Raw genomic sequence first — 24,844 nt, forward strand, 5'->3', positions numbered from 1 at the left:
CATAAATTGAGACATGCATAATTAAATATATGATACGACAAAATATAAAATAATACTATAAACCAATAGTCCTACCTCACTAATCTGCCAATGGCAACTTCGTGAGTTGTGGCCAAGTCTACCGCACTTGCCGCACTCGTGCTGCTCGGGATCAGTAACAAATGGAGTTCCTCTCCCACGCCTAGTTCTTCCGGGTATCTGATCCATAACCATCCTATGCCTCGTCCTCTGCCTTGATCCATGCTTGTTCCAACGGTAAGCTAGATCCGCAATGTACTTCGGCCCATCATAAGGAGGCCACTCTCCAAGGTCCCGAAAAGGCACGAAGCCAGGGCTCCATGTGTTCACAAGCGTGTTGACACTGAACTCATGAGGTATCCTCCTCTCGATATTATAGTTGCGATGCCTAGCTGCTGCCACCAAATGCGAACATACAAAGTGGTATTGCCTTGGTTTACCACAAGTGCACTTGAAATCTTGGAGGACAACCATATGTATCCTCGACTCTCGGACCTCGTCGTCGGACGTTGTACCGCCCCTATGCTCGACCTGATAAGTCCCTATGGCGTGGTCAAAGCATGCAACCTCATGTGTGCCAGCCCTTTCTCTTGCCTTCTCTAGGTGTGCCTTTGGTTTCGGAGCCCATACCTCTCCATCACTCCTCAACTGCAATGCATGGGCGTGTCTATCGTTGAACCAGGCAACAAGCTTATAGAAGGTGAATTGAACAATTGCATTCACGGGCATACCACGTATCCCCAATAGCAACTTATTGAATGACTCTGCCATGTTGCTGCACTGAAACTCGTACCTCCAGCCACCGTCGTCATGAGCTCTCGTCCATTTCTCCAAATCCTTCATCAAACCTGTGAGCCATTGTCTACCTTCTGCATTTGATGCGGTTCTGACCTGCTCCAACTTTTCCCTAAAGTACTTGTCCTCAAGCTGTCGAGCAGCCTCCTGCAACAGATCAAAGTTTTTCTTGACACTGTCCTTCCGTAGTAGATTCTCGGCAAGGTGTCGAGTACACCAATGATGGTGCAAATGTGCATACCCCTCTAACTGCTCTCGCACGGCATTAAGTATGCCCTGATGCCTATCAGATATGACGCCAACCTCCCTGCCAGGGCCAACCACTTGTATCTGGACTAGCTTCAAGAACCATCCCCAACTGTCATTGTTCTCCTTCTCAACCAAAGCAAATGCCAAAGGAACCAACTTGTTGTTCGCGTCACAGGATATGGCTATAAGAAGTGTGCCCTGGTATTTGCCAATCAAGAACGTACCATCAATGGAGAAGACGGGACGACAGTGCCTAAGGCCTCGACACACTGAGGAAAACACCAGAAGGCACGGAAAAATATCTACCTCCCATCCTTCCATGCATTAGGTTTTGGGATGTACTCATAATGCATGCCTGGATTCACCGCTTTGATTGCATTGAAAAGAACTGGCAGCTGCTCATACCCATCCTCCCAGTCCCCATATATCATCTTCCACGCTCGCTGCTTAGCCCTCCATGCTTTACCATAAGTTATCACATATCCTTCATACAACGCCTCAACGGTCCTAATAATTGTTCTCACCTTCATGTTGGGTTCTCCCTGCAAAATTCCCATCAACCGCTTGGCAATGAGGGTAGATGTCAACTGCCAATGCCTCAGTGTCAGCTCATGGTTAGCACAATTGTGTGGCCCAACTACTTTTGTGATCTTCCATTTTCCGGTCACCTGTTGCTTCCTTGCACAAACCCTCTATGGGCAGCATTCCTTGTCACACACAACTGTGTAACGGCGCTCCACATATGAATGCAATACCCTGTAAGGCCTCTTTCGTATCACTGCAAAAGCCTGCAACCACCTCTTCAAAGCAGGGAAGTCATTGAACACCCTCCCCTCCTTAATTACCATGTTAGGACCGGCCTCAGGAGCTTCTAGGAGCTCATCATCACGTCCTTTTGCAAACGCCAGATCAGAATGAGCAAGATCACTAAACTCATGAACTCTAGGATCACGACGGTTGGGAAAGATACGTCTCATCATCTCAACATCACTCTCCGTCAGCTCTCCAACAGGACGATCATCATCAGAATCAAGAGCCCTAGCCATCTCATATGGCTCCGAATCATTCATAATTTCAACATTATTGGAGCCACGAAATCCATCTGAAAAGTGCACTTGCGCAGCAACATGGGGCACATCGATATTCTCAGGAATGTCTCCTGCAACGTCATTACAGAAATGAGGAAAGAATGAAAGAAATAGATGTAAGGAACGGGATAAGCTCCCAAAAACCATGCGGTTAAGACACTTACTCGGATGATTCTGTGTCAAAGAGATCTCATAAGGAGGATCTGCCACGAAAACATGAGTATGACAACCATCTCCAAATAACGCATTGGGGGCAGATTGAGCATCAGGAACCGTAGACGCAATCTGCACATGCAGGTAAGGTTCCGGAACGGGAGGGTCGATGTGTGCCGGATGATCCATTACTAGGGTAAACCCATGAGGGATTGGATCAACTAACACCCGACGAACAACCACGTCCAAACATTGCAGCTGGCTCTTCATAGCCGATCTCACATAGTTGTCCCACTGATCCGCACAACCAATTGAGATCATTCGCCTGAAGATGTTCGGAGGATAACCTAGGTGCAGTACACCATCAACTGCAATGTCATCATCTCCAAAGCAATGCAGCTCCTCCCGAGCCCTTGCAACCATATCACTAAATGAAGGCCTATCATTGAATAGCACAGGCACGCTTTGCATGTCAAGAAACTCAACATATCCATAACGATCGCTTTCAACCGTGCCTCCATGATATATGGTCACTAGGTTGTCCATCTATTTAAAAAACGTAACGAAACACATATCCTTTAGTCCAAATTAGACGATAGATAGTACATAACAAGTACTTTCTAACTACAAACTAAGTAATCATGATAATAACTACGTATATATTTATAGTGTACTCACTAAATAGCAAGATCATATGTAGTTAACTACAAATAACTACATATCTAAGTAGCTATCTAACTATATCTATTTACCAATGTATCTATGTTTCTATCTATCTACATATATATCTAATTAAATCAACTAACAAAGTCATCACAGTATAACTAGTAAATAACATACACCAACTAAATAGTTACATTGCATATTCATATTTTTTACCTTTCCGGGTCGACGGACGATGGACGTAGGTCTAGGCGAATATCTGGGACTGCGATGGCACGGCCAACGACAGAGGTGGCGCGCGGCGGTCGCAGGGTGGCCGGCGCTCCACGCTGCGAGACCGGCTCGACGGCCGTGGGAGGCGAGGCGAGGCGAGGGCGGCGGTGGACGTCGGCAAGGCGGGGTGAGGCCGGCGGTAGAGGGGGCAAGGCGGGGCGAGGTCGAGGCCGCCGGTGGAGACAAAGGCTAGGACGGCGGTGGAGGGCGTGGCGGCTCGGCGCTGCAGCCAACCAACGGGCAACAGCGCGAGGGCACGGCGGCGCGGTGGCGTGCTCGGGCTGAGGGAGCGGAGGCAGCGGCGCGGCGCGGGACTCGGCCGCCGGAGCAAGCAGGCGGCTCGGGTCAGGCGCCGCTATGCGGAGCTGGCCTCGGACGGGCCCGGCGAGGCCGCGACAGGGGCGCGGCGCGGCCTCGGGTGGGCCGCTGCAGAGGCGCGAGATCGAGCCCGGGGCGGGCGGGGTGGGGTGGCGGCGTGCGGCGCTGCGGGCGGCGGGGCGGGCGCGGGCGTGGGCGCGGTGCGGACGGGGGGCGCGGGCGCGGCGGTGGAGCAGCGACGGCTGGCTAGGGCGCGGAGATGGGGAAGAAGACCGAGGGTAGATATTTTGGCCGAGCTCGGCGCCATTCACTCTGGCGCCGAGCTCGGCGCCAAGATCTACGGCGCCGAGCTCGGCGCCAGAGTGGATGGCGCCGAGCCCCTGACAGGTCGTTTGCCCGTGCCCAGGACCTCGGCGCCAGTAACCGTGGCGCCGAGCTCGGCGCCACTCACTCTGGCGCCGAGCCAAGGGTCGCCACTCACTCTGGCGCCGAGCCAAGGGTTCATTTCTGGAATTATTTCCGCCAGAGGTCTATTTGAGAGAAACTTTCGAAAAAAAAGCCAAATAGTAAAAAATTTGGACGGCTTGCTGATCGGATCGGATCGTATAGGGAGGTGCCATGGAGAGAGAATTTTGGAGGCGACTGGAGGGAGGTGCTAGTGGGTTTCCATTCAACCCTGCTATATATGGGCTGGCCTGTAGGATTATGCAGGCTGACGGAGCGGGCTGGCGGCGGTAGCCCGGTCCACTTGCAAGCCTAGACGTGGCCCAACACAGTGCCAAAGAGAAGACAACCACAACCACAACCATCCCCACTCGTCACCTACTCCCTGCGCTATCCCACCCCACTCCCACACCCAGCCGGGCGCCGGCGAACCCTAACCCTACCCCATGTCATCTTCCTCGCTGCCGCCGTCGCCGGCTTCGCCCATGGTGCCCGCGGAGGACGAGGCGCGCGACTGGGCGGAGATGCCGTCGGACGCGCTGGCGGCCGTGTTCGCGAAGCTGGACGTGGCGGAGATCCTGCTTGGGGCCGGGCTGGTCTGCCGCGCGTGGCGCCGTCTCGCGGCCTCGGACCCCACGCTGTGGCGCCGCGTCGACATGACCTACCAGGGGGACCAGCTGCAGACCGAGGAGGTCGAGGCCATGGCGCGCGCCGCCGTCGACCGCTCCGCGGGCACCATGGAGGCGTTCGGGGCCGAGACCTTCGTCAACGACGAGCTCCTCCGCTACATCTCTCAGAGGTCGGGGAAGCTTTACCCACTCCGTTTGCATTTCTTTTTGTTATTATAAATGGTGGATGGAGACACAGCCTCTAGCTAATTCGTGGTTGGTACTCACTGTGCATGATTACTGCAACCATTTTTGAGGAAAAATGTTAATCTTTCTACATTTTAAGAGCATTCTTAGCTAAACGTACGATTCCACCTCAATCTAAATTTAGATCAGACTGTTGGTCTTCCTTCGTCTGCCTATTCGTGTACGGGATTCGGTTACTTAGGATAAAATGACATGCTGTGAGTAGGTTAATCAGTCTAAGGTCGATACGAGAGATCTGAATTTACCACCTTTTTCACTTGCAGAAAAGAAAGTACGGGTCTGATATTGATGTCTTATCCTTATGATCTTTTTCGAGGACAAGACAATTTTAAAACTTAGTAGCCAAATAAAAATGGATGGAAAAAATGCAATTATTAAAAGCATGCATCTTACATGTGGCTTTTGTGTAGCATTTGTCTCTAGTCCTTGAACTTTTTCCACATTGACCTAGCTAGATTTTGTCTAGAACTCTAGATGTTAGGCTCGTCTCGGTGCACAAAAGGAACTGTGAGGCAGTTGCAAACAGATCCTTTGGCCATATAGCGAAGGTCAAGAGCAGGATTTCTGGGATTAGACAATTCAATATTCATGGGCTGTTTGATAGTAGGATATAGAAATTCAATATCTTCGACGTGGAAACTTATGCCTTTCAAAAAATTTGTCTCAAAGGAAGAATTAACAGTTCGTCAATAAACTAGTAGGGTCCATGGTTTCTATGACAAACCTTTCTCTTGTAGTTGAAGCATTAGCCATCATTGCTGGAATGAATCCAAATATTGCTAGCTAATGACCTTTTCTGCAGTTTATTCTTATGTCTTTGACACCTTTGGCGAATGGCAAACTATCTTGTTTCTCAGACTTCGCTGACCTTTATTTTTTAGTAACCCTGCTTCATGCATTCTTGAGAAGAAACATTCGCGTAGTGGGCAGGAAGAGGACCCTGATTAGTGATTACGCAGATGGTAGTCATGGTCGGTGCTGGGGTGAGCTTCTTCATCTCGACACCCTATGTTGGGGAAAGTAAAAGAGGGGTAGAGATGGGAAGGAAGATAAGTCTTTGCTTAAGTTCATGGTTACATCTAGGATTATATAAGCACCGAGTCCCAAGAACCTCCTAGTTCTGAGCATTATCAATCCAATCACTAACAACTCGAAGCAATCTAAGAAACTGAACTAACAAACCAATCGAACTCCTAACAGACTGGAACTGTAGTTTCCACACACGCTGCCACTCCATTATCGTCACTGTTGTTATCGTGCTGTTCTTCTTGGCCTGGTGGGAATAGTGCTTGCCCCACACTACGTAACAATTTGTCTCTGATGTTCAGAGTATCTGGAAGCTTGGCAGCTTGCATATCTTTCACCCTATTGTCTGATTTCTTAAGAATTTGTCAGAGAATTTCTGAATGGACTGGTATTTGAGGAAGAAAATTAAATTGTTGCCTGTGACATATGTGTAAAAGCTTGACCAACCTAGGAGGAACTAGGTGCCTTTTTATTTATGACGTGAAGAATAGACCCCCAAATTTTCCTCAACAAGGACTTGAACTTGGTGGTCTGGGTGTACACCCATGCCTTCAACCGAGTAAACTCAGTTCCTGGTCCTATTGCTGCATATTCATAATAATAGCTTGATGTTGAATGTTGACTTGACAAATTTGATTATGCCATGCAGCTTGATATTAGTCTACAATCATTTACTATAACTAGATTCAGCTTATATAGCTATGAAAGGCAGTGTTCAAAAAGGCGACGCCTTAGGCGCGACTAGTCGCTAGTCGATGGGTTCCCGCCTGGCCTATGGGGGTAGGCGGACATCTAGGCGCAAGGAGGTAGGTCGCCGGTGGGGGAGGTCGCAGCGGGAGGTCGCCGGTGGGGGAGGAGGAGCTGAGAGCGGCGGCGGGCGCGGGCGCGTGCGTGGGCGTGTGCGGGCGGCAGCAGGCGGGGGGGTCCTACCTGGCCTAGGGGGTAGGCGGACCCTTAGGCAGCGCCAGCTCGGCGGCGGCGCCGGTGGGGGAGGAGGAGCTTCTGGCGGAGGTCGCCGGTAGAGGAGGAGGAGCTGCGGGGCGTGGGCGGGGGCGTGCGTGGGCGGGGGCGGGCACGCACTAGAGGAGAGAGAGATGCCGGAGAGGGAGAGGAATCGGAGGCGGCGGCTGATGCGGGCTACCGAACAGAGGAAGCGGCGTCGAGCAGAGGATGCGGGAGACCGAACAGAAGGATAAGGTTGGAGACCTGGAGTGGGAGATGGGCTGGACTGTTGCCATTTGGGCCTTTCTATCTCTCTAAGCCAGCCTTTCAATCTATCTAAACCCACTATTTCAGCTGTTTATTTTTTCTTTTAGAAGATAATATATGTATATTAGTATATATACAAAACGCCTCAAAACGCCTAGGCTCGCTTAAGCTCGCCTAGGCTCTAGGCTATGCGTCATCGCCTAGAAGTCGCCTAGCGCCTAGCTGAACTTTGATGAAAGGAAAAGATCATAATGTAATTGAAGTGTCTGGTGCCAAATTATTACTATCATCTGTGATTATTTTCTTTCTCCTACTTGAATTACTCGTGTTGTTTAGCGTTGTGTAAATGCTTGCAAATGACTTCTTAGTCAGAATTGATATTTTATTTTTGTTGTTTGTTTAGTTGACTTGGGGCTCTTAGTGGGTTTCAACTCTAGCCTACCCCAACTTGCTTGGGACTGAAAGGCTATGTTGTTGTTGTTGTTGTTGTTGTTTGTTTAGTGTTTTCTGTGTGCAACTGTTTGCTTCAAGTTCCACAAATTGAACTAGCTCACCTATAATTTTTTTGTGCTGCTGCATCGACTACGTTTTTTTTGGACCCGGTACCAACTTTGATTTACTACAGTTACCAGTTTCAGCAAGTCTGAGTTCTCATTTATGCTGAGATCATGCTTATCCCTGTTAGAGGTGTTTTACTGTGGTTCGTTATCCTTGTGTTGTTTCAATCCTTTAGCAAGATGTTATACGTAGATTGTTTGTAAAGTGTCAACTCACGCAGTATTGAGCTTTTTTTTTGTGGTTTGTGTGTTGAATTTTGCCACCAATTAGATTTAGATAATTTTTGATATATTGTTGTTGATTGATTTAAGAACTGGCATTGATTTACTGAAGTTGTAGCACATGTTTTTATTATGCCCGTTATGATCTTAGAAATCAGCTTGGGTCTGGCACCTGATTATTTTGGATTGACTAAAGCTAAACTCATCCATATTTACACACTCTGCATGCAGGGCCCCCTCATTGAAGAGCCTCCATCTCTGCTTGTGCCATTCTGTCACTAATGAAGGTTTTGCAGAGGCAATTAATTGTTTCCCTCTGCTTGAGGAGCTAGATGTTACATTCTGCTCATTGAATGGCAGCATGTGTGAGACTACTGGGAGAGCCTGCCCACAACTTAAATGCTTCAGGTTGAATGAGCGCTGGTCTGTTCTTCAAAGTGAGTTTGCACCCTACGAGGGCATGGATGATGACACGGAAGCATTAGGGATCGCTAGCACCATGCCTGGGCTCCAAGAACTTCAGTTGATTGGTAACCAGCTGACCAATGACGGACTCATGGCAATCCTTGACCGTTGCCCTCGCCTTGAATCCCTTGACATTCGCCAGTGCTACAACATACAAATGGACGATGCGCTGAAATCGAAATGTGCTAGGATAAGAGATCTGAAGCTTCCTCACGACTCCATCTCTGACTTCAGGTATCGGGCTTACATCGTCAGCAGCATATCTAACTTGGGCTCTGATTTTGAGTTGGATATGTATGATGATCTGCTGGATGTGGTCACTGAAGATGATGATGCTGATTTTGATGATATGAATGATTTCGATGACACAGTCTCAGATGGAGGCATGTACGATGATGACTTTGATATCTGAAGCAAGAAATTATTTGGAACAGCTTTTCGCTGCCCCATGTGAAGTGCTGTGAGTTGGAATGGTTTGGCATCCCCTTGTGTTTGAGATTCGGGTAGCTAGGATGGAATCTCCCTGATGTTTATACTTATGCGCCTCTCCATTTGTTGTAAGAAGCTGGAGTAGCTAAACTGGTTCTAATTGATGTAGACTGGTTGGATTTTTTATATTTTGATGAACCTTTTTAATTGATATTTTAATAATAACTTATTAGGGCAAAAAAATTTGTATATATACCTCTTGGCCATGTTAGAGATGTGAGTACATGTTAGTATGCACTATGGATCCAAACATGCCCTATGGATGTGTCGAATTTTTTTTAAAAAAAATGAACAGCCAAAATACATTTTTTAAATTGGTTTTATATTTTTACTGAGTACATGTTACACAGTATGTGGTTTTGCACCGTATATTTCGCCTGTCAAATTAACGCTCGGCCATTTTGACCGAGATGAGTATTGACTCAGGACTCAGGTGATGCTAGGAAGCACTTCCCATATGCTCTATGTGATGCATATGATTTAGTGAGTAGGGTTTGAGCCCCCTCTTGGTACTTCTCATGCTGGTTGCTTTTCAGCCGCAGCTCCTCAGCCTGCCAGTGATCGTCCCTCAACGAGAGGCTACAAGCTCTCCGTCCTCTCCTCGGGCCACTCGTTCCTCTAGTCTAGTCTAGTGGCTCAAGGGAGTAGTGAGCTTAAGTTTCTCCTTAGCAAGATCTTCCTCAACCTCCCCTCTGATCCTCCTCCAGCTCATCTAGAGATCCTTTTAAACAGTGATGAGGCTGTAGCTGCCGATGCTCGCTATTAATTCCGTGGGTGATGATGTGACCCTTGTGGCGGCTATGGCTCAGATGCATATACTCATGGCAAGTGCTCGCCTTGGTGGTGTGGTGAAATCTTGGGTTAAATCCTTATATCTCACGTGCTTGTTGTTGTGTTTTCGCTTGTCTTGCACTCCATTTCTCTCTCTTGCGTTGACATTTAGTATTTCCACCTCATCTATCTCTTTGTCTAGGGGAAAGGTACCAAAGGGGTCTGCTAACCTCAAGGAAGTGTGGTAATTGAACAATCTATTTTTGGATCGATTTGGTGTTGTTTTTGTAGTTTTTAGTCTAGAAGCGTTCAAATTTCCGATAAAAACCGTAGGGAAATAGGAGGATTTCAGTAGTGTCTACTTTAAATTATGAAAAAAATAACGTTTTGAGCCTAAGCGAGCACATCATTTCACTCAAGTCGGTCAAGAAATTAAAAAACAAAGGAAGCCGGAAAACAAAATGTGTGAAGGAAGCAAGCTAAATTGAGCACTTTGATCGCAAAGCTAGGAGACAAATTGACATTTGGGCCGAAAGCCGAAAGGGAAAACAGATGGAGCGGCCCATATTATAGCCTAGCGCAGCACCGAATGTATGAGTTCCGAATCCTCGAACTCTTGATTAACCATGTTTTACGTCTGGTTGCATTGGATAGCTTGACCAGCCCAAATCCACCTTTATGTTCCTCACTCTTACCCAATGAGCAAGATGGTGTACAGGAATCCCTTGCTCAACTTATCAACCAACAAACCACTGATGAACAGATGATGCTCATCCTAACCACTATGTGGTACATATGGAAGGCTAGGAACGATCGCAGATTTCAGAACAAACCATGGAATGTTTGGCAGGTACTTCATGCAGTGGCTGCTGACATTGTGGCCAGTTCGCTTCAAAAGCAAGACCAGGCACACCACGAACACCAAATGCCGCAGCTGCGTGACCAATTCACAGACCAAGGTATGCACCACTTTACTGCAGGTACCGAAAGACAAGGAACCTATGAGCCACGGCAGCAGTTGCACCAGGAAAGAGACGCAGAAAATAATGAAGACCGGCGACTAAGGCTATCTCAGCACAGACCCAAACCAGAGACCCATTCCATGATTTAGGTCACGCACACTAAATGAGTCACGCCCCAGAACATGTCTTCTCCAACAGCCTATGCAAAAGTCCTCTCCTGCTCCCTCTCCACTCTCTCCGCTTGATCCCTCCCTCTCTTCTCTCCCCTAGGCGGCAGCTCCAGATCCGTGGAGGCGCCTCACCAGCGACGGCGGAGGCGGGGCCACAACCCTACGGCGGCTCCTCCCCGCCCACCGCCTTCGCAGGCTCCTCCGCTTCCACGCCTCCTCCTCTGCCTCCGCCTCCACGCCGCCCCAAGCCGACCGCCGCTCTCCCCGGCCGGCGCCGTCGCGCCGCCCATCCTCCTCAACATGGAGTGCGAGCGCGCCACCCGCCGCGCCGACGTTGACGCCTTCCTCGCCTCCCTCGGCGTCGACCCGGGCGAACTCGCGGGCCTTGAGCTCCCGGTCACCGTCGACGTCATGAGGGAGCGCGCCGAGTTCCTGGGTTCCCTCCTCAGACCGCTGGGAGCCGAATCTGGGCCGCGCGGCCGCCTGCTCGGAGCGTCGGCGGCTCCTCGGCGCGGTCGCGCTGGCCGCGCTCCTCCGTGGACCCGCCTCGCTACGTCGGCCGCTCCTCTCCGCGCAAGCCGCACCCGCCGCGAACCCGCCTCGCCCCACTCCCTGCCTTGCCCCGCTGGCTGCGCCCCGCCGTGGACCCGTCTGGAAGTGCCGGCGGCTCCCCGCCGCGGGCTCGCCTCGCCGAGCTGGCCGCGCCTCTCCAAGGGTCCACCACTACGGGCGTCAGAGATTTGCGTCGTCTCCCTGGAAGACGCTTATTTGCGTTTCGTCTCGGGTGGTATGCAAAATGGGTTCTCTGTTTGGGTGTTCTGTTGGACCGTGTTTCTGGGTATGCCAAACACCGTGTATGGCTCATTTTGCGTATGGGTAACGTTATGGGTGACAGTCTAACACAGGAACGTGAGAGGCTACAGCTCACACGCGCCTCTCATTTATGCAGGGAAAGAAGAATGCAGGTGCAGAGAGCAGGCATGCAGGCGCCTCTCATTTATGTGTTGATCATCCTTTCATCAATGGTCGGAGTAAATTAAAAAGCAACTCGATCTCCAACCGATCTGATGGTCGCGGTCACTGGTCAGTATATATATGTGTGTGACACTACACAACACACCAACAGTCCACTAGTACAGCAAGTGGAATATATAAGAAAGAACCAAAGAGGCGGCGGCCTGCCGAGTGCCGACGAGGCGACGAGACGTACGTGTGTGGCCAGCGGCGGCGGATCATATCGAGTCGCCGTGCACCCCGCCGGCGAGCGAATTGCTCCCGTCGCCAAGGACGACGACGACCAGAATATAATTATGCTGGTTGAGTTCGGTAGAGAGAGCTGATGAGCATTTCATCGATCATCGGCTTCAATTCCGTTATTACATCGATATATAATCCATGCATCAACGACCTGTTTGGACGACTGTCACTGTGCTCTCACGCCGGCGTACGTCGTCCCGGCCCATCGTCGATGGCCGGCGACGGCTGTGAATAAGCCTGCATGCATGTACATGTATGTATTTAAACTATATCCGATATATATCCAGAGGTCGATCTCGGTGCAGCGATAGATCTGACGCGGCAGACGTATTCGTTCAATGTATATACATGCATGCATGTGTGGGGTGTGGACAAGGACTGGTGACGACAACAAATTCAGAGATTAGTCTGTAGTCTAGCAGCGGCCTGCAGGATGTGTACTGGTACGTATGTATACGTGCAAGCAAAGCTCACTTTGTGCGTCGTATATATCAGGTATATAGCTAGTAGCCCAACAGTTTGGGATTCTTGAGTTGAGGCTCAGTCAGCAAGCAACCACCGAATGAAACTGGCCTGCTTCCAGTAGCACTAGTCTACTAACTCTCGTCAGAAAGCGCCCAAAACCCTCTCTGAATTGAAAGCATCGTCAGGAAACAGGCCATGCACACTCGGACGACTACATACCCACGCATGCAGCCAATGCAAAGCTAGCTCGATCTCTCAATCAGCTATGACACTAGCTAGACACAAGGTAAGTGGAGCAAGTAAACACTAAGACGTAGTGGGATACCCATTTCGCCCTTGTGCTGCCCCCTCCCCTCACCCCCACCAAGCATACACACCTCACAGTAGAGCCCATCAGGTATTTTCTGGATTACAGTCAAGTGGGAAACCTCTCGTCCATCAAGATCCAATATATAATGTCGCTCAAGGTCCAGAACATTTCGACTGGGGAATAATCTTCTCCCATTATCTGTACTTTGTCTATGATGCAATGGAATTTTAACTTGAAAAAAAAGGATCAGCTGTAATCCCATGTTGCTTCAAATAAAGAACCGCCGGCCAGTGTTGACGAACACTTTAGGCAAGGAATGATACTTTACTTGGAGATGTTTTGAGTAGAAGATCGTCAGGATTGCTTGATTATTAGCGTAGAAGGTTTGACTACTAATTATGTGTACTAATTTATCTACAAACTTACGTGGCTCAAGGAGGGCTCAATAATCATCTATCGCTTGTAACCACAAAAAACAAAGGAGATCAAGAGGAGCCTTAATCAACGGCGGCTTTACCCGCTTTATTTGGTCCGACGACGTGACCTTAGCGTCCCATTTCTCTGTCAGTCGTCACATGACTGCTGGTTGCTGTTAACCCATGTTCCAGGACACGTATGTTGCATTGCATGCATCAGATCGACCACCACATTATTGAACTAAAGCTAGCATATTGATGTAGTCTTCTGTCTGTGTGCACCGCACACGCGGCGGCTGGCTGTGGGCATACTGGCATGGACACATTAGCGAACAACGTTGCTGTTGTTGGAATTGATGGACACATTACCGCACACACAGCTGTAGCACTCAAGCTGTGTGTGCATCAAACACTGCGCAGTGCAGGATGGGAAAATTTTATTTATTTTTAGGAAGAAAGCCTAGCACAACAACTGATTAAACAAGCAGCATCTGAAAGCAGACCTACATTGTTTCAAAAAAAAAGCAGACCTACTAGCTGGAGTGCCCGTCTATCAGTATACCACTACAGGAAACACAAAGCGTGCATGCTCCTGCGCTACTACCCAGGCGTAGCAAAAGATGTAGCTAGCGTCGGAGAGTTGTATTTCTATTCGTCCACTAAAGTTGCCAGCAAAAGGATTGATGCGGACTTTGTCGAGTAACATCCGGAAAAAGGATCACCATGGCCTGCGTCTCACGTCGAAGGAGAAGAAGGGGAAAAAAAAGCTTCAGAGTGCATCATTGCAACTATGCATGCAAACACTAAGCTAGATGAGATTGTTTAATTAGCAAATGCAGATTTATTTGTTCCTGATCCTTTTCAGAATTTCCCTACAACAACCAAAGTGGTCTGCATGCGGTTGCAAATGCAGGAAACAAACACTGAAACACACACACTGCGCGCGCCATCGATGCACAGCAAGGAACAAATAAAGTTGAGGGACGGCACAGCACCGGCCAAACCTGTTCGGGAGGCCGTATCGTATCGTGGATTATTTACTGCTGGCTGGTTTGGTGTGAGAGAAAAACACCGTTCCCGGCTGGAAATTTACGATCATTTACGAGCAAGTGCATCGTCTCCTCTGGCCACCAGACAATACATCATCGAAGCTACTTGAAGCTGGGCGGCTAATTCCTTGAGAACTTGACAAGTGCCCATCAGCAAAACATAATAGGTACTCTACTTAGCTAGTACTGTACGAGGCACAGGACAAGTACACACAGTGACGATGTATATATATATCAGCCTGGCTTTACCACAAAAGATAGAAAGAGAGGAAAGCAGCAGGTAGCTTTGGTTGGGTTGGGTCATGGACCCATGGCTGTATGCGGTTGCGGAGGCGAAGTAAAGGCCGGACAAGGACCGGAGAGAGAGACACACACACAACGGCCGGCAGGACGGGACGGAACGGAAGGCATGACCCATGAGACGGACGAGAGGCACCGCGCTGCGCCATCCTGATCCTGACAGGCAACAAGACTCACTTGTCAGCAGCAACAATGTTCGTTTGAAGTTATCAGTCCATTTTATCGGTCATCGTACAATTTTCGTTTGAAGTTATCAGTCCATTTTATCGGTCATCGTACAGGGTTTTTTTCTCATACCAGTACCGCTCCCTCCTCCAGCCTGCAGTACACAGCCATAGGCATATGGCCATCTCAAGGAGCGGACCGGAGCCCGGAGCCCGGAGACCTGTCATCATCTGCCACCACTAGTAGTAAAGCCGCATAACTAGGAGTAACAGCTAACACCACACCGGCCGGCCCCCTCTACCTCAACCTGTCTCGACCGCACCGCGCACGACTCTTGGGCACCGAGCGAGCCCAGCCGTCCATGTCCATGGCGGCGTGCGGCGGCCTGCGGCGCCGCGTCTGACGTACGTCTCCCTTCCTTGATTCCTGGTCGCTTCTCATCCCTCGTCGTACCCTGGCGTCTTTGTCTCATCTCATCCTTGCCGCTCGCCAATTGCACTCCTCCATCTCCACGACCACGACGCGTGCACGTACGTACGTGTAGAGGCGTAGCCCTCTTTCTTCCACATACGAAGATCCCTCCCTTGTTTGGTTGGTCACCAGGAGTCGCGGCGTGTCGTGCCGTGCCGATGTCCGAGTCCAGCAGGGCGTTCCACCTCGACGCCCCGTCGTCGTCCACCTCCTCGTCGGCCGCCGCCGGCGACCATCACCATGGGAAGTCCGCCGCCTCGGCCTCGACCGCGGGCGGCGGTGGCGGCAGCGTGCCGTTGCACAGGCTGTTCGCGTTCGCCGACGCCGCGGACGCCGCGCTCATGTCCCTGGGCACGCTCGGCGCGCTCGCCAACGGCGCCGCGATGCCGCTCATGACCGTCCTCTTCGCCCGCCTCATCGACGCCTTCGGCGGCGCCGCGGACACGCGGGACGTCGTCGCGCGGGTCTCCGCCGTCTCGCTCCAGTTCCTCTACCTCGCCGTCGCATCCGCCGCCGCATCCTTCGTGCGTAAGTACATTTATTTACATGCACACTGACTGCTCCGGCTGCTCCACCGACACTCTCACTGACGGACATCCATCCACGTTTCCACAGAGGTGGCGTGCTGGATGATCACCGGCGAGCGGCAGGCGGCGCGGATCCGGGGCTTGTACCTGCGGGCCATCCTGCGCCAGGAGGTGGCCTTCTTCGACCAGCGCGCCACCACGGGCGAGGTCGTGGGCCGGATGTCGGGGGACACCGTGCTCATCCAGGACGCCATGGGCGAGAAGGTCGGCAAGTGCATCCAGCTGCTCGTCGCCTTCGCGGGCGGGTTCGCCGTCGCCTTCGCGCAGGGCTGGCTCCTCGCGCTCGTCATGCTCGCCACCATCCCGCCGCTCGCGCTCGCCGGCGCACTCATGTCCAGCGTCGTCGCCAGGATGGCATCCCTCGGACAGGCCGCCTACGCCGACGCCGCCGTCGTCGTCGACCAGACCATCGGCTCCATCACAACAGTAAGCCGACACCGATCTATGCTCGTTCGTTCATGTCGGTCCGATTCGATGACACGTCCCTGCAACACACACGCCCCCCACCACAGGTCGCGTCTTTCACCGGCGAGAGGCGGGCGGTGGCCAAGTACAGCAGCTCGCTCAAGAGGGCGTACAGCTCCGGCGTCTGGGAGGGGCTCGCCGCCGGCGTCGGCATGGGCATCGTCATGGTGCTCCTCTTCTGCGGCTACTCCCTGGGGATTTGGTACGGCGCAAAGCTCATCCTGGACAAGGGCTACACCGGCGCACAAGTCATGAATGTCATCTTCGCAGTGCTCACTGGCTCACTGTAAGTTTTTTTTTTCGTCTTCACTAAAACAGGCATTTCCGACAGAATTTAGTTGCACCAATAATCTCATCTCAATAAGTGTCAGTCAAGATCGTGACAAGTGTGTGACCAAATAGTCTTTATCTGCAACTGCAAGAAACGATTGGGTGGTTTCAGGAACAAAAAGACTACGAAAACAAATGTTCATGTTGCTTTCTCTGTATACATGATAAATCTAACAGGATTCTGCCGTTTTCTGTCTATGATAAAGCCTACTATATTTGGATTTGCCCCTGATTAAGACATGTCAGGCAGGCCACTCGGCAGTTTGACGGTGATAAGCACTAGATGTTGTCAGCAAACAAATAAAGCTAGACCAACCCTGCACGTTTGGTTTTATTCAGTTAGCGCTTAGCAGCAACAAACCAATTGCAGAACATGCCAACCTTGCCTTTTTGTTTCAACAGGTTCATACCATCCATACCCAGCAAGGTTGGCAGGAACCGAGCACTAGTGTTGTTGAGTGACCGTAACTGTCCAACCCAATCGAATCGAATTCTCATGAAATTCACTTTTGTCTTTTGACAAACCTTTTCACTTTTGTCTTTTGCGCTGGCACAGTTTCATATCATGTACAGGAGATAATTTTCTATCTTTAGTTAGTGCTAAATGATGCAACTACTGCACTCTCAGCATGCTTTCTTGTCACCGAATTCAAAGTACTGTTGATTGCACATGGAGTTCTTCGATCAGACCAACAGAATTAGTTAACTTAGCAAGCTGACCCTCTTGCTATTGCAATCACCAGAGCTCTGGGCCAGGCATCTCCGAGCATGAAAGCATTTGCCGGAGGGCAGGCTGCGGCATACAAGATGTTCGAAACAATCAACAGGGAGCCTGAGATTGACGCATACAGCACGACAGGTAGGAAGCTGGACGACATTCAGGGAGACATTGAGTTCAGGGATGTTTACTTTTCGTATCCAACAAGGCCTGATGAACAGATCTTCAGTGGTTTCTCCCTTGCCATACAGAGTGGCACAACTGTCGCACTGGTTGGGCAGAGTGGGAGTGGCAAGTCGACGGTTATCAGCTTGATTGAGCGGTTCTACGACCCTCAGCTCGGTCAAGTTCTGATAGATGGTGTTGATCTAAGGGAGTTCCATTTGAGGTGGATCAGAAGTAAAATCGGCCTCGTGAGCCAAGAACCAGTCCTGTTCACTGCTAGCATAAGAGACAACATAGCTTATGGCAAGGACAATGCAACCGATGAGGAAATCAGAGCTGCAGCTGAGCTTGCTAATGCCTCCAAATTCATAGATAAAATGCCCCAGGTCAGAAGACTTCTTATCCTATGAATTTACAAATTTCATCACTGATGATGAATTCTAAAGAAAATATATGAGACAAGCTACCCTGCTATGTGTTTGAAATTCTTGATGCTTTTTACATTTCCCAGGGTTTTGCTACTTCAGTTGGTGAACATGGAACACAACTTTCAGGTGGGCAGAAGCAAAGAATAGCCATTGCCAGAGCAATTCTCAAAGATCCAAGAATCTTACTATTAGATGAAGCAACAAGCGCTCTAGACACTGAATCTGAAAGGATTGTACAGGAGGCTCTTGATAGGGTCATGACGAACCGGACAACTGTCATAGTTGCTCACCGTTTGAGCACTGTCAGGAATGCTGACACCATTGCCATGATTCATCGAGGATCAGTAGTCGAAAAAGGTATTTCTTTTTTCCTGAAATCATAACTTGCCTTTTCTGGTATCAATTGCTTGGCTCCTTAAAATTTCACACTTCACCAGGTTCGCACCATGATCTTGTAAGGGATCCAGAGGGAGCTTACAGTCAACTGATACGCCTACAGGAAACGAGCCATGCTTCAGAGGGTGCAAACTACCAGAACAAGTCAAGCAGGAAGGGTGATTCTAGGATTCACTTCGGCAAACAAATGTCGACAAATCAGTCACCAAGCCAAAGGTCACCACAGAACAGCAGCAGCAACCACTTGTTCTCAGTATCACATGATGTGCCTCTAGAAATTGACGTCCAGAACAGTTCATCAAAGAATATAGATGAAGAAATTCAGCACGAAGTGCCTCTCAGTCGCCTCGCCTCACTTAACAAACCCGAAATCCCAGTGCTTATCCTTGGTTCTATTGCTTCGGCTGTCAGCGGAATGATCTTCCCGATCTTTGCGATACTTCTATCGAATGTGATCAAAGCATTTTATGAGCCGCCACGTATTCTGAGGAAGGATGCTGAGTTTTGGTCATCTATGTTCTTGGTATTCGGTGCAGTGTACTTCTTGTCACTTCCTTTTGGCTCATACCTTTTCTCAGTGGCTGGGTGCAAGTTGATAAGAAGGATCAGACTGATGACATTTGAAAAGGTGGTCAATATGGAGATCGAATGGTTCGATTACCCAGAGAATTCAAGTGGAGCAATAGGCGCAAGGCTATCGGCAGATGCAGCAAAAGTGCGGGGGCTTGTGGGTGATGCATTGCAACTGGTGGTGCAGAACTCGGCAACTTTAGTTGCCGGTCTGGTAATTGCTTTTGTATCAAACTGGGAGCTCTCTCTTATTATACTGGCTCTGATACCGCTTATTGGCCTCAACGGATGGATCCAGATGAAGTTTATTCAAGGATTCAGTGCAGATGCAAAGGTATGACAAGAAGCCATAACAAATGTTGCTGTTTCTTCAGTTAGATGAACATATTATTCACATCAATTCACGGATTCTGTGTTATGATTTCAGTTGATGTATGAGGAGGCAAGTCAAGTAGCAAATGATGCAGTGAGCAGCATAAGGACAGTGGCATCATTTTCAGCTGAAGAAAAGGTGATGGATTTGTACAAGAAAAAATGTAAAGGACCATTAAGAGCAGGGATCAGGACAGGAATAACAAACGGCGTTGGCTTTGGGGTTTCCTTCTTCTTACTGTTTGGAGTATATGCAGCCAGCTTCTATGCTGGTGCACGGCTTGTAGAGAACGAGAAAACAACTTTCCCCAAAGTTTTCAGGGTATGTATCATGTTAAATATTAGATGTTTGCATTATAAAAAGTGAATTTTAATGGCATAGAACATCTATAAATGGTAATGTTTTTACCATGACACTGAAATACATACCTGGACATTGCAATGATCTTTGATTACTCGATATCATGGACATTTGCAACTTTATGAAGAATGATAAGTAATTTACAATGAGATATTCACTGATTCCGACTTCAAATAAACTTTCAAAAAATATTTACTGATGGATTTCAGTGTTATAAAGCATTTATAAATGATATATTTATTTACACTGCAATATAAACTTGAAGATGGCAAGGATGATCTAATAATATGATGGCCAGTTAAATATAATAATTGCAGAGGATAACACTATCCTATGTTGGGTATCTGAATGCAGGTATTTCTTGCTCTCAGTATGGCAGCAATCGGGGTGTCACATACTAGTACCATGACATCAGATTCTTCCAAAGCAAAATCGGCTGTATCTTCTATATTTGCCATCATGGACCGAAAATCAAAGATAGATCCAAGTGATGATTCTGGGGTAACCCTGGAGCCACTAAGTGGCAACATCGAATTTCGGCATGTGAGATTCAGATATCCAACACGGCCCGATGTTCAGATTTTCGAAGACCTATGCCTGACAATTCAATCTGGAAAGGTACTAAACATCTTAATTTCCAAGGATTACAGTGTTACTTGATTTCAGCCTATCATCATATAGCGTACAAGTTTATGATACCGAGCATAGCTAACTGTTTGCATTATGTCTCTTACCTGTTAGACTGTTGCACTTGTTGGAGAGAGTGGTAGTGGCAAATCAACAGCGATAGCATTGCTGCAGAGATTCTATGATCCTAACGCAGGCCATATACTCCTAGATGGAGTGGACATACAGAAATTCCAGCTGAGGTGGCTAAGGCAACAGATGGGGCTGGTGAGTCAAGAACCATCCCTGTTCAACGACACGATACGGGCAAACATTGCCTACGGAAAGGACGGGCAAGCAACAGAATCGGATATCGTGGCTGCCGCACGGTTGGCAAATGCTCACAAGTTCATCAGTTCACTGCATCAGGTAATAATGCACGCCTCAGACGTGCTAGCCTGCGTACTGTCTACTCTGCATAACTAACTAGATGATATATATAAAAAAAATGTCACCTTACAGAGATCAGCTATTACCTGAACAATAATGCAGGGGTATGACACCATGGTTGGGGAGCGTGGGGCTCAGCTATCAGGAGGGCAGAAGCAGCGCGTCGCCATTGCCCGCGCCATCGTTAAGGACCCCAAGATCCTTCTACTCGACGAAGCGACAAGCGCGCTCGACGCAGAATCCGAACGGACAGTGCAGGACGCCCTGGACAGGGTGATGGTGAACAGAACAACAGTGATCGTCGCGCACCGGCTGTCCACGATACAGGGCGCTGATGTGATCGCGGTGGTCAAGGATGGCGTGATCGTCGAGAAGGGGAGCCATGGTACCTTGATCAGAATTGAGGGTGGCGCGTACGCGTCCCTCGTCGCGCTCCATTCAGCAGCGCCGTTGTAGCACGTGGCAAGGTCCAGGCAGAAGGGATAGTCTGAATTTGTGATAGGTGAGCAAGACTGGCAGCTTAACAAAGTTCAGCCGCTGGTATTTGTTGTGCAGCTCCTGGTGAAATAGTTACAAGGCAAAGATATATAAACTCTGCAGCATAGCTAAGCAGGAAAGAAGATTACACAACAAATAGCAATGTAGCAATCATGTCTAAGTTACTACTAATATGAATACAGATATTCAGTGTAACATATACTGAATGTAGTATATATATTACATAATATAACAACAAAGAAGTAGATGATGTCGGCATCTCCTTACCTTATTGCCTGCCTTGAGTTCATCCCAGTGGGAAGGAAAGCTTAGCCTTCACTCCTTCAGGTGTGCCAAGAACACGAGCATCTGTCTACCAACTCGGGTGGGGCAGACCTTGTAGCGAGACATCAAGTGAGGAGAAGAAAATAATCTATCACAATTCCGCCACCATAAAACCGTAAATAATTTCAGAAGATGCTGAATTCAAGAAAGTCCTCCAGTGAATCGAACTATAAATTAAGAGACTGATGAACCCTAGCCATGTTTAGGTCACCCCAAAATCCAAACTTTGGCACTATGCAAAAAGAAGATTTTCCGTTACATCAAACTTGCGGTACATGCATGGAGTACTAAATGTTGACGAAATCAAAAACTAATTGCACAGTTTGGTTGTACTTTGCGAGACGAACGTTTTGAGCCTAATTAGTCAACGATTGGACAATTATTACCAAATACAAACGAAATGCTACAGCGTGCTACAGGGATCTACAGTGTTTTTGCCAATTCAGGGCAACTAAACATGGCCCTAGAGAAGATAAGCAGCATCTAAAAGCCTGCAGAAAACATTTTGGTTCTCGTCAGAACTCAGAGAGGAAGGAGGCACCGCAAGTTAGCAGCTAGGATTTTTTTTTACACTTTTGTAAACTAATTTTAAATCTAACACTATTTTATTTTTTTTTCAAAACTAACACTTTTGCCCGTGCCTATTTCCCTGGCGCGGCGAAACGCCTGTGCCGCGCCATACATGGTGGTACGGCGAGAGGGATGACGTGGCGACGACTGGGGCGCTGACCGGTGACGTGGTAGGGTCTGCCGTGCCACCGTTCTTGCCGCGGCGTCGTCGTGCCATCCCTCACGGCGCGGCAGTCCCAGGTAAATATCACCAGCGAGCCACCCTCCCTCTGTCTACCTTAACGCGGTGGACGACTTCCGCGCTGCGCCCTCACGCCACTCCCAAGTGCTATCGGCGTCCAGCCCTCCGTTGCCGCCTCCCTCCCTCCCTCCCTTCCCTTCCATTTTTGTGGCCGCCTCCCTCCTTCCTCGGCCTCGTTCAAGGTAATGACGGACTTTTTATTTTCGTTTGAACGGTGGATTGAAATATTATGAATAGGAGTTAAGGTTAGGAGGAAAATTATGTTTGAAACTATGGGCTATGGCTTGGAAAAATATATTAGTTTGATTTTGTCAATGTTAGGGTTAATTATTTAGTTAGAAGTATATTTACCATGTATATTTTTGTTGCTATAAGTGTTGGTTATATAATTTGAGTTGCAATGCAAATGATTATATTTTACATTAATTTGCGTTGTTTTGATTGATGTTTAATTTGAACCGTTTTATTAGATGGAAGACATGTTTCGGGAGCAGTTGTGGCGAAAACAGGGTCGTCCTAGAGAATTGTACCCCGACGAGTCTAGCAAAGATGCCCCCGTCCTTCCTGACCTCCCTGTCCCTAACTGTGACTGTGGTCGTCCAGCCGATGTGTTTTAATCGAGACATCCGGACATAGCGGCTCGTTGCTTCTACACATGCAGTCGTTTTAATATAAGTAATTGTTTCCATATGTTTTTTTGTTCATTTGTATTACTAGGTTACTAATATTTTGTTGGAATTTTGTTGTGTAGGCCCATGAGAGGTGTTTTTTCTTTCAATGGATCGACGGTGCAGACAAGTTTGACTCCAGATACCTCCTTTTCGACGATCGGTGGAGAGGGCGACATCCACGAGAGCACTTTGAGTGGTGGGTTCCACCTCCCCCTAATCTCCCTCCAATGACGGCTAAGGAGAAGCACTTAGCCACAGTTAGACGACTCGAGGAACCTTCTCTGTGCGATTACGGAGATTGAGCTGTGATAAACCCTGAGAATACATTGGAGTTTATGTGTCCAAACAAGCATGAAGTAAGTGCAAAGTGTATGTGTTGAAATGTTGAGCTATATGTGTTCATGTACTAATGTCACCTTATTTAGGTGTTTTCAATGGTGATGTGTCGTTTCAAGGAGTGGTTGTATGGTCCTAAGAACCAATGACCGGAAGAACCGTCAAAGGTTAAGGAAAAGAAGAAAGAAAGTGTAATTTACAAAGCACCTCTTATCATGTGCGAATGTGGTGTTAAATCCAACTATGGCCTAGTCCCTTCGAAGCTTGGAATAGGCCATTATTGTGGCCATATGGTTTACTATGATGAGGTTGGTTATTGGTGTTGAAAACCTAAAATTGTATTTTCTGGATTTTTTGAAGAATTATGATATAATTTTTTGTTTGAACAGAGCACTAGAAAATGCAAGTGGGAATCTTATGATGGTCAAGATAAGTTCTTGGATGACTCGAAGGGGATGCAAGTAATTGCACGGAAGAGGGGATATGGATGTGACTATATCGACCACTTTGTTAAACTACGAAAGAAGAACATGCGCGAGTTTGCTAGAAAGAGCGGTATTCGTAACCCGACCGATGTCAGGCTTGATAAATAGGGGTCAGAGAGACGGAGGGCATTAGAGGAGGATAGGGCAAGGAAGGCTGCAATGGAGGAGGAAATAGTACCGATGCGGGTCTTGAACGACTATGTTGCTGCATTGTGTGCAAGTGAGTCATTGGAAGTCTTCTTACTTTCGTTGTCTACTTTTAAATGTACTATAATCGTGTTGGTAACTTGTTGCATTTTATACATGAAGGGATTGGATGAAGCGGGGACCATGTCGCAGAGGTGGCCCGTGCAAGTTATGTGGAAAACAAGTTACATGAATACAGAACCCAAGCCGGTCACAGCGTTCTATGTTCGATTGTGTTGGACAATGAGGGGGGATGAGGATGAGGACAACATTGCCAGGTTGAGCGATCTCATCGCTCTAGCGGAGGCGGGCTTACAGGTGGAGAAGGATGAGGACGACACTGACAGACCGAGCGAGCTCATCGCTCTAGTAGAGGCGGATTTGAAGGCAGAGGAGGATGAGAAAGCGTTCTTCTCTCAAGCTACAGAGGCCGCAAATGAAGCGGAGGCCGCTTACTACAGGCGACAGGCAGATCAGGGCAATACAGGTGACCCTAGCCACAGTAACAGGGTTGTGGTAGAGGATTGGTACTCGAACGATGAGTTACTTACTCAGTATGTTTCTGACCAAGGGTTTTTGATTGTGTCGTCTGTTAGTTCCATGCTTTATTAATGATCAATGTAGCTATGTACTAGAATTTTTATTGTGTTGTCTTGTTTTTTATTTGAACTATTGATATATTGTACCCATGTATCATATACTCGGATTACCCATGGTCGATCTTAAGTGATCCCATCCGTTTGTCACCCTCCGAGCCATCCGTTTGTCACCCTCCGAGCCATCCGTTTGTCGCTCTCTGATGCATCCAAATTTTTTTAATAATAGCGAATGCGTTGAGAGTTTCTAAAACGAACAAAATCGAGTGAAATTATTTCGAATACGGTTGGCTGGCATATATATCTTGC

The 24,844-nt window shown here is 48.5% G+C and overlaps 2 protein-coding genes across 2 annotated transcripts; both read left to right on the plus strand.

Annotated features, from left to right (window-relative positions):
• Positions 1-4,377: 4,377 nt before the first annotated feature.
• On the plus strand, positions 4,378-9,035 carry LOC136511838 (putative F-box/LRR-repeat protein 22). Its single transcript, XM_066505868.1, has 2 exons — positions 4,378-4,800; positions 8,122-9,035. The coding sequence occupies exons 1-2, from the start codon at positions 4,448-4,450 to the stop codon at positions 8,765-8,767; spliced, it is 999 nt and encodes a 332-aa protein (XP_066361965.1). The 5' UTR covers positions 4,378-4,447; the 3' UTR covers positions 8,768-9,035.
• A 5,999-nt stretch (positions 9,036-15,034) lies between these two features.
• LOC136511837 (ABC transporter B family member 21-like) lies at positions 15,035-21,377 on the plus strand. The gene is made up of 10 exons (XM_066505867.1): positions 15,035-15,708; positions 15,796-16,193; positions 16,280-16,518; positions 17,306-17,831; positions 17,957-18,230; positions 18,311-19,173; positions 19,267-19,533; positions 19,927-20,190; positions 20,314-20,607; positions 20,731-21,377. The coding sequence occupies exons 1-10, from the start codon at positions 15,339-15,341 to the stop codon at positions 21,082-21,084; spliced, it is 3,849 nt and encodes a 1,282-aa protein (XP_066361964.1). The 5' UTR covers positions 15,035-15,338; the 3' UTR covers positions 21,085-21,377.
• Positions 21,378-24,844: the final 3,467 nt, after the last annotated feature.

This window comes from Miscanthus floridulus, chromosome 16, assembly GCF_019320115.1.
Source record: "Miscanthus floridulus cultivar M001 chromosome 16, ASM1932011v1, whole genome shotgun sequence".
Taxonomy (NCBI): domain Eukaryota; kingdom Viridiplantae; phylum Streptophyta; class Magnoliopsida; order Poales; family Poaceae; genus Miscanthus; species Miscanthus floridulus.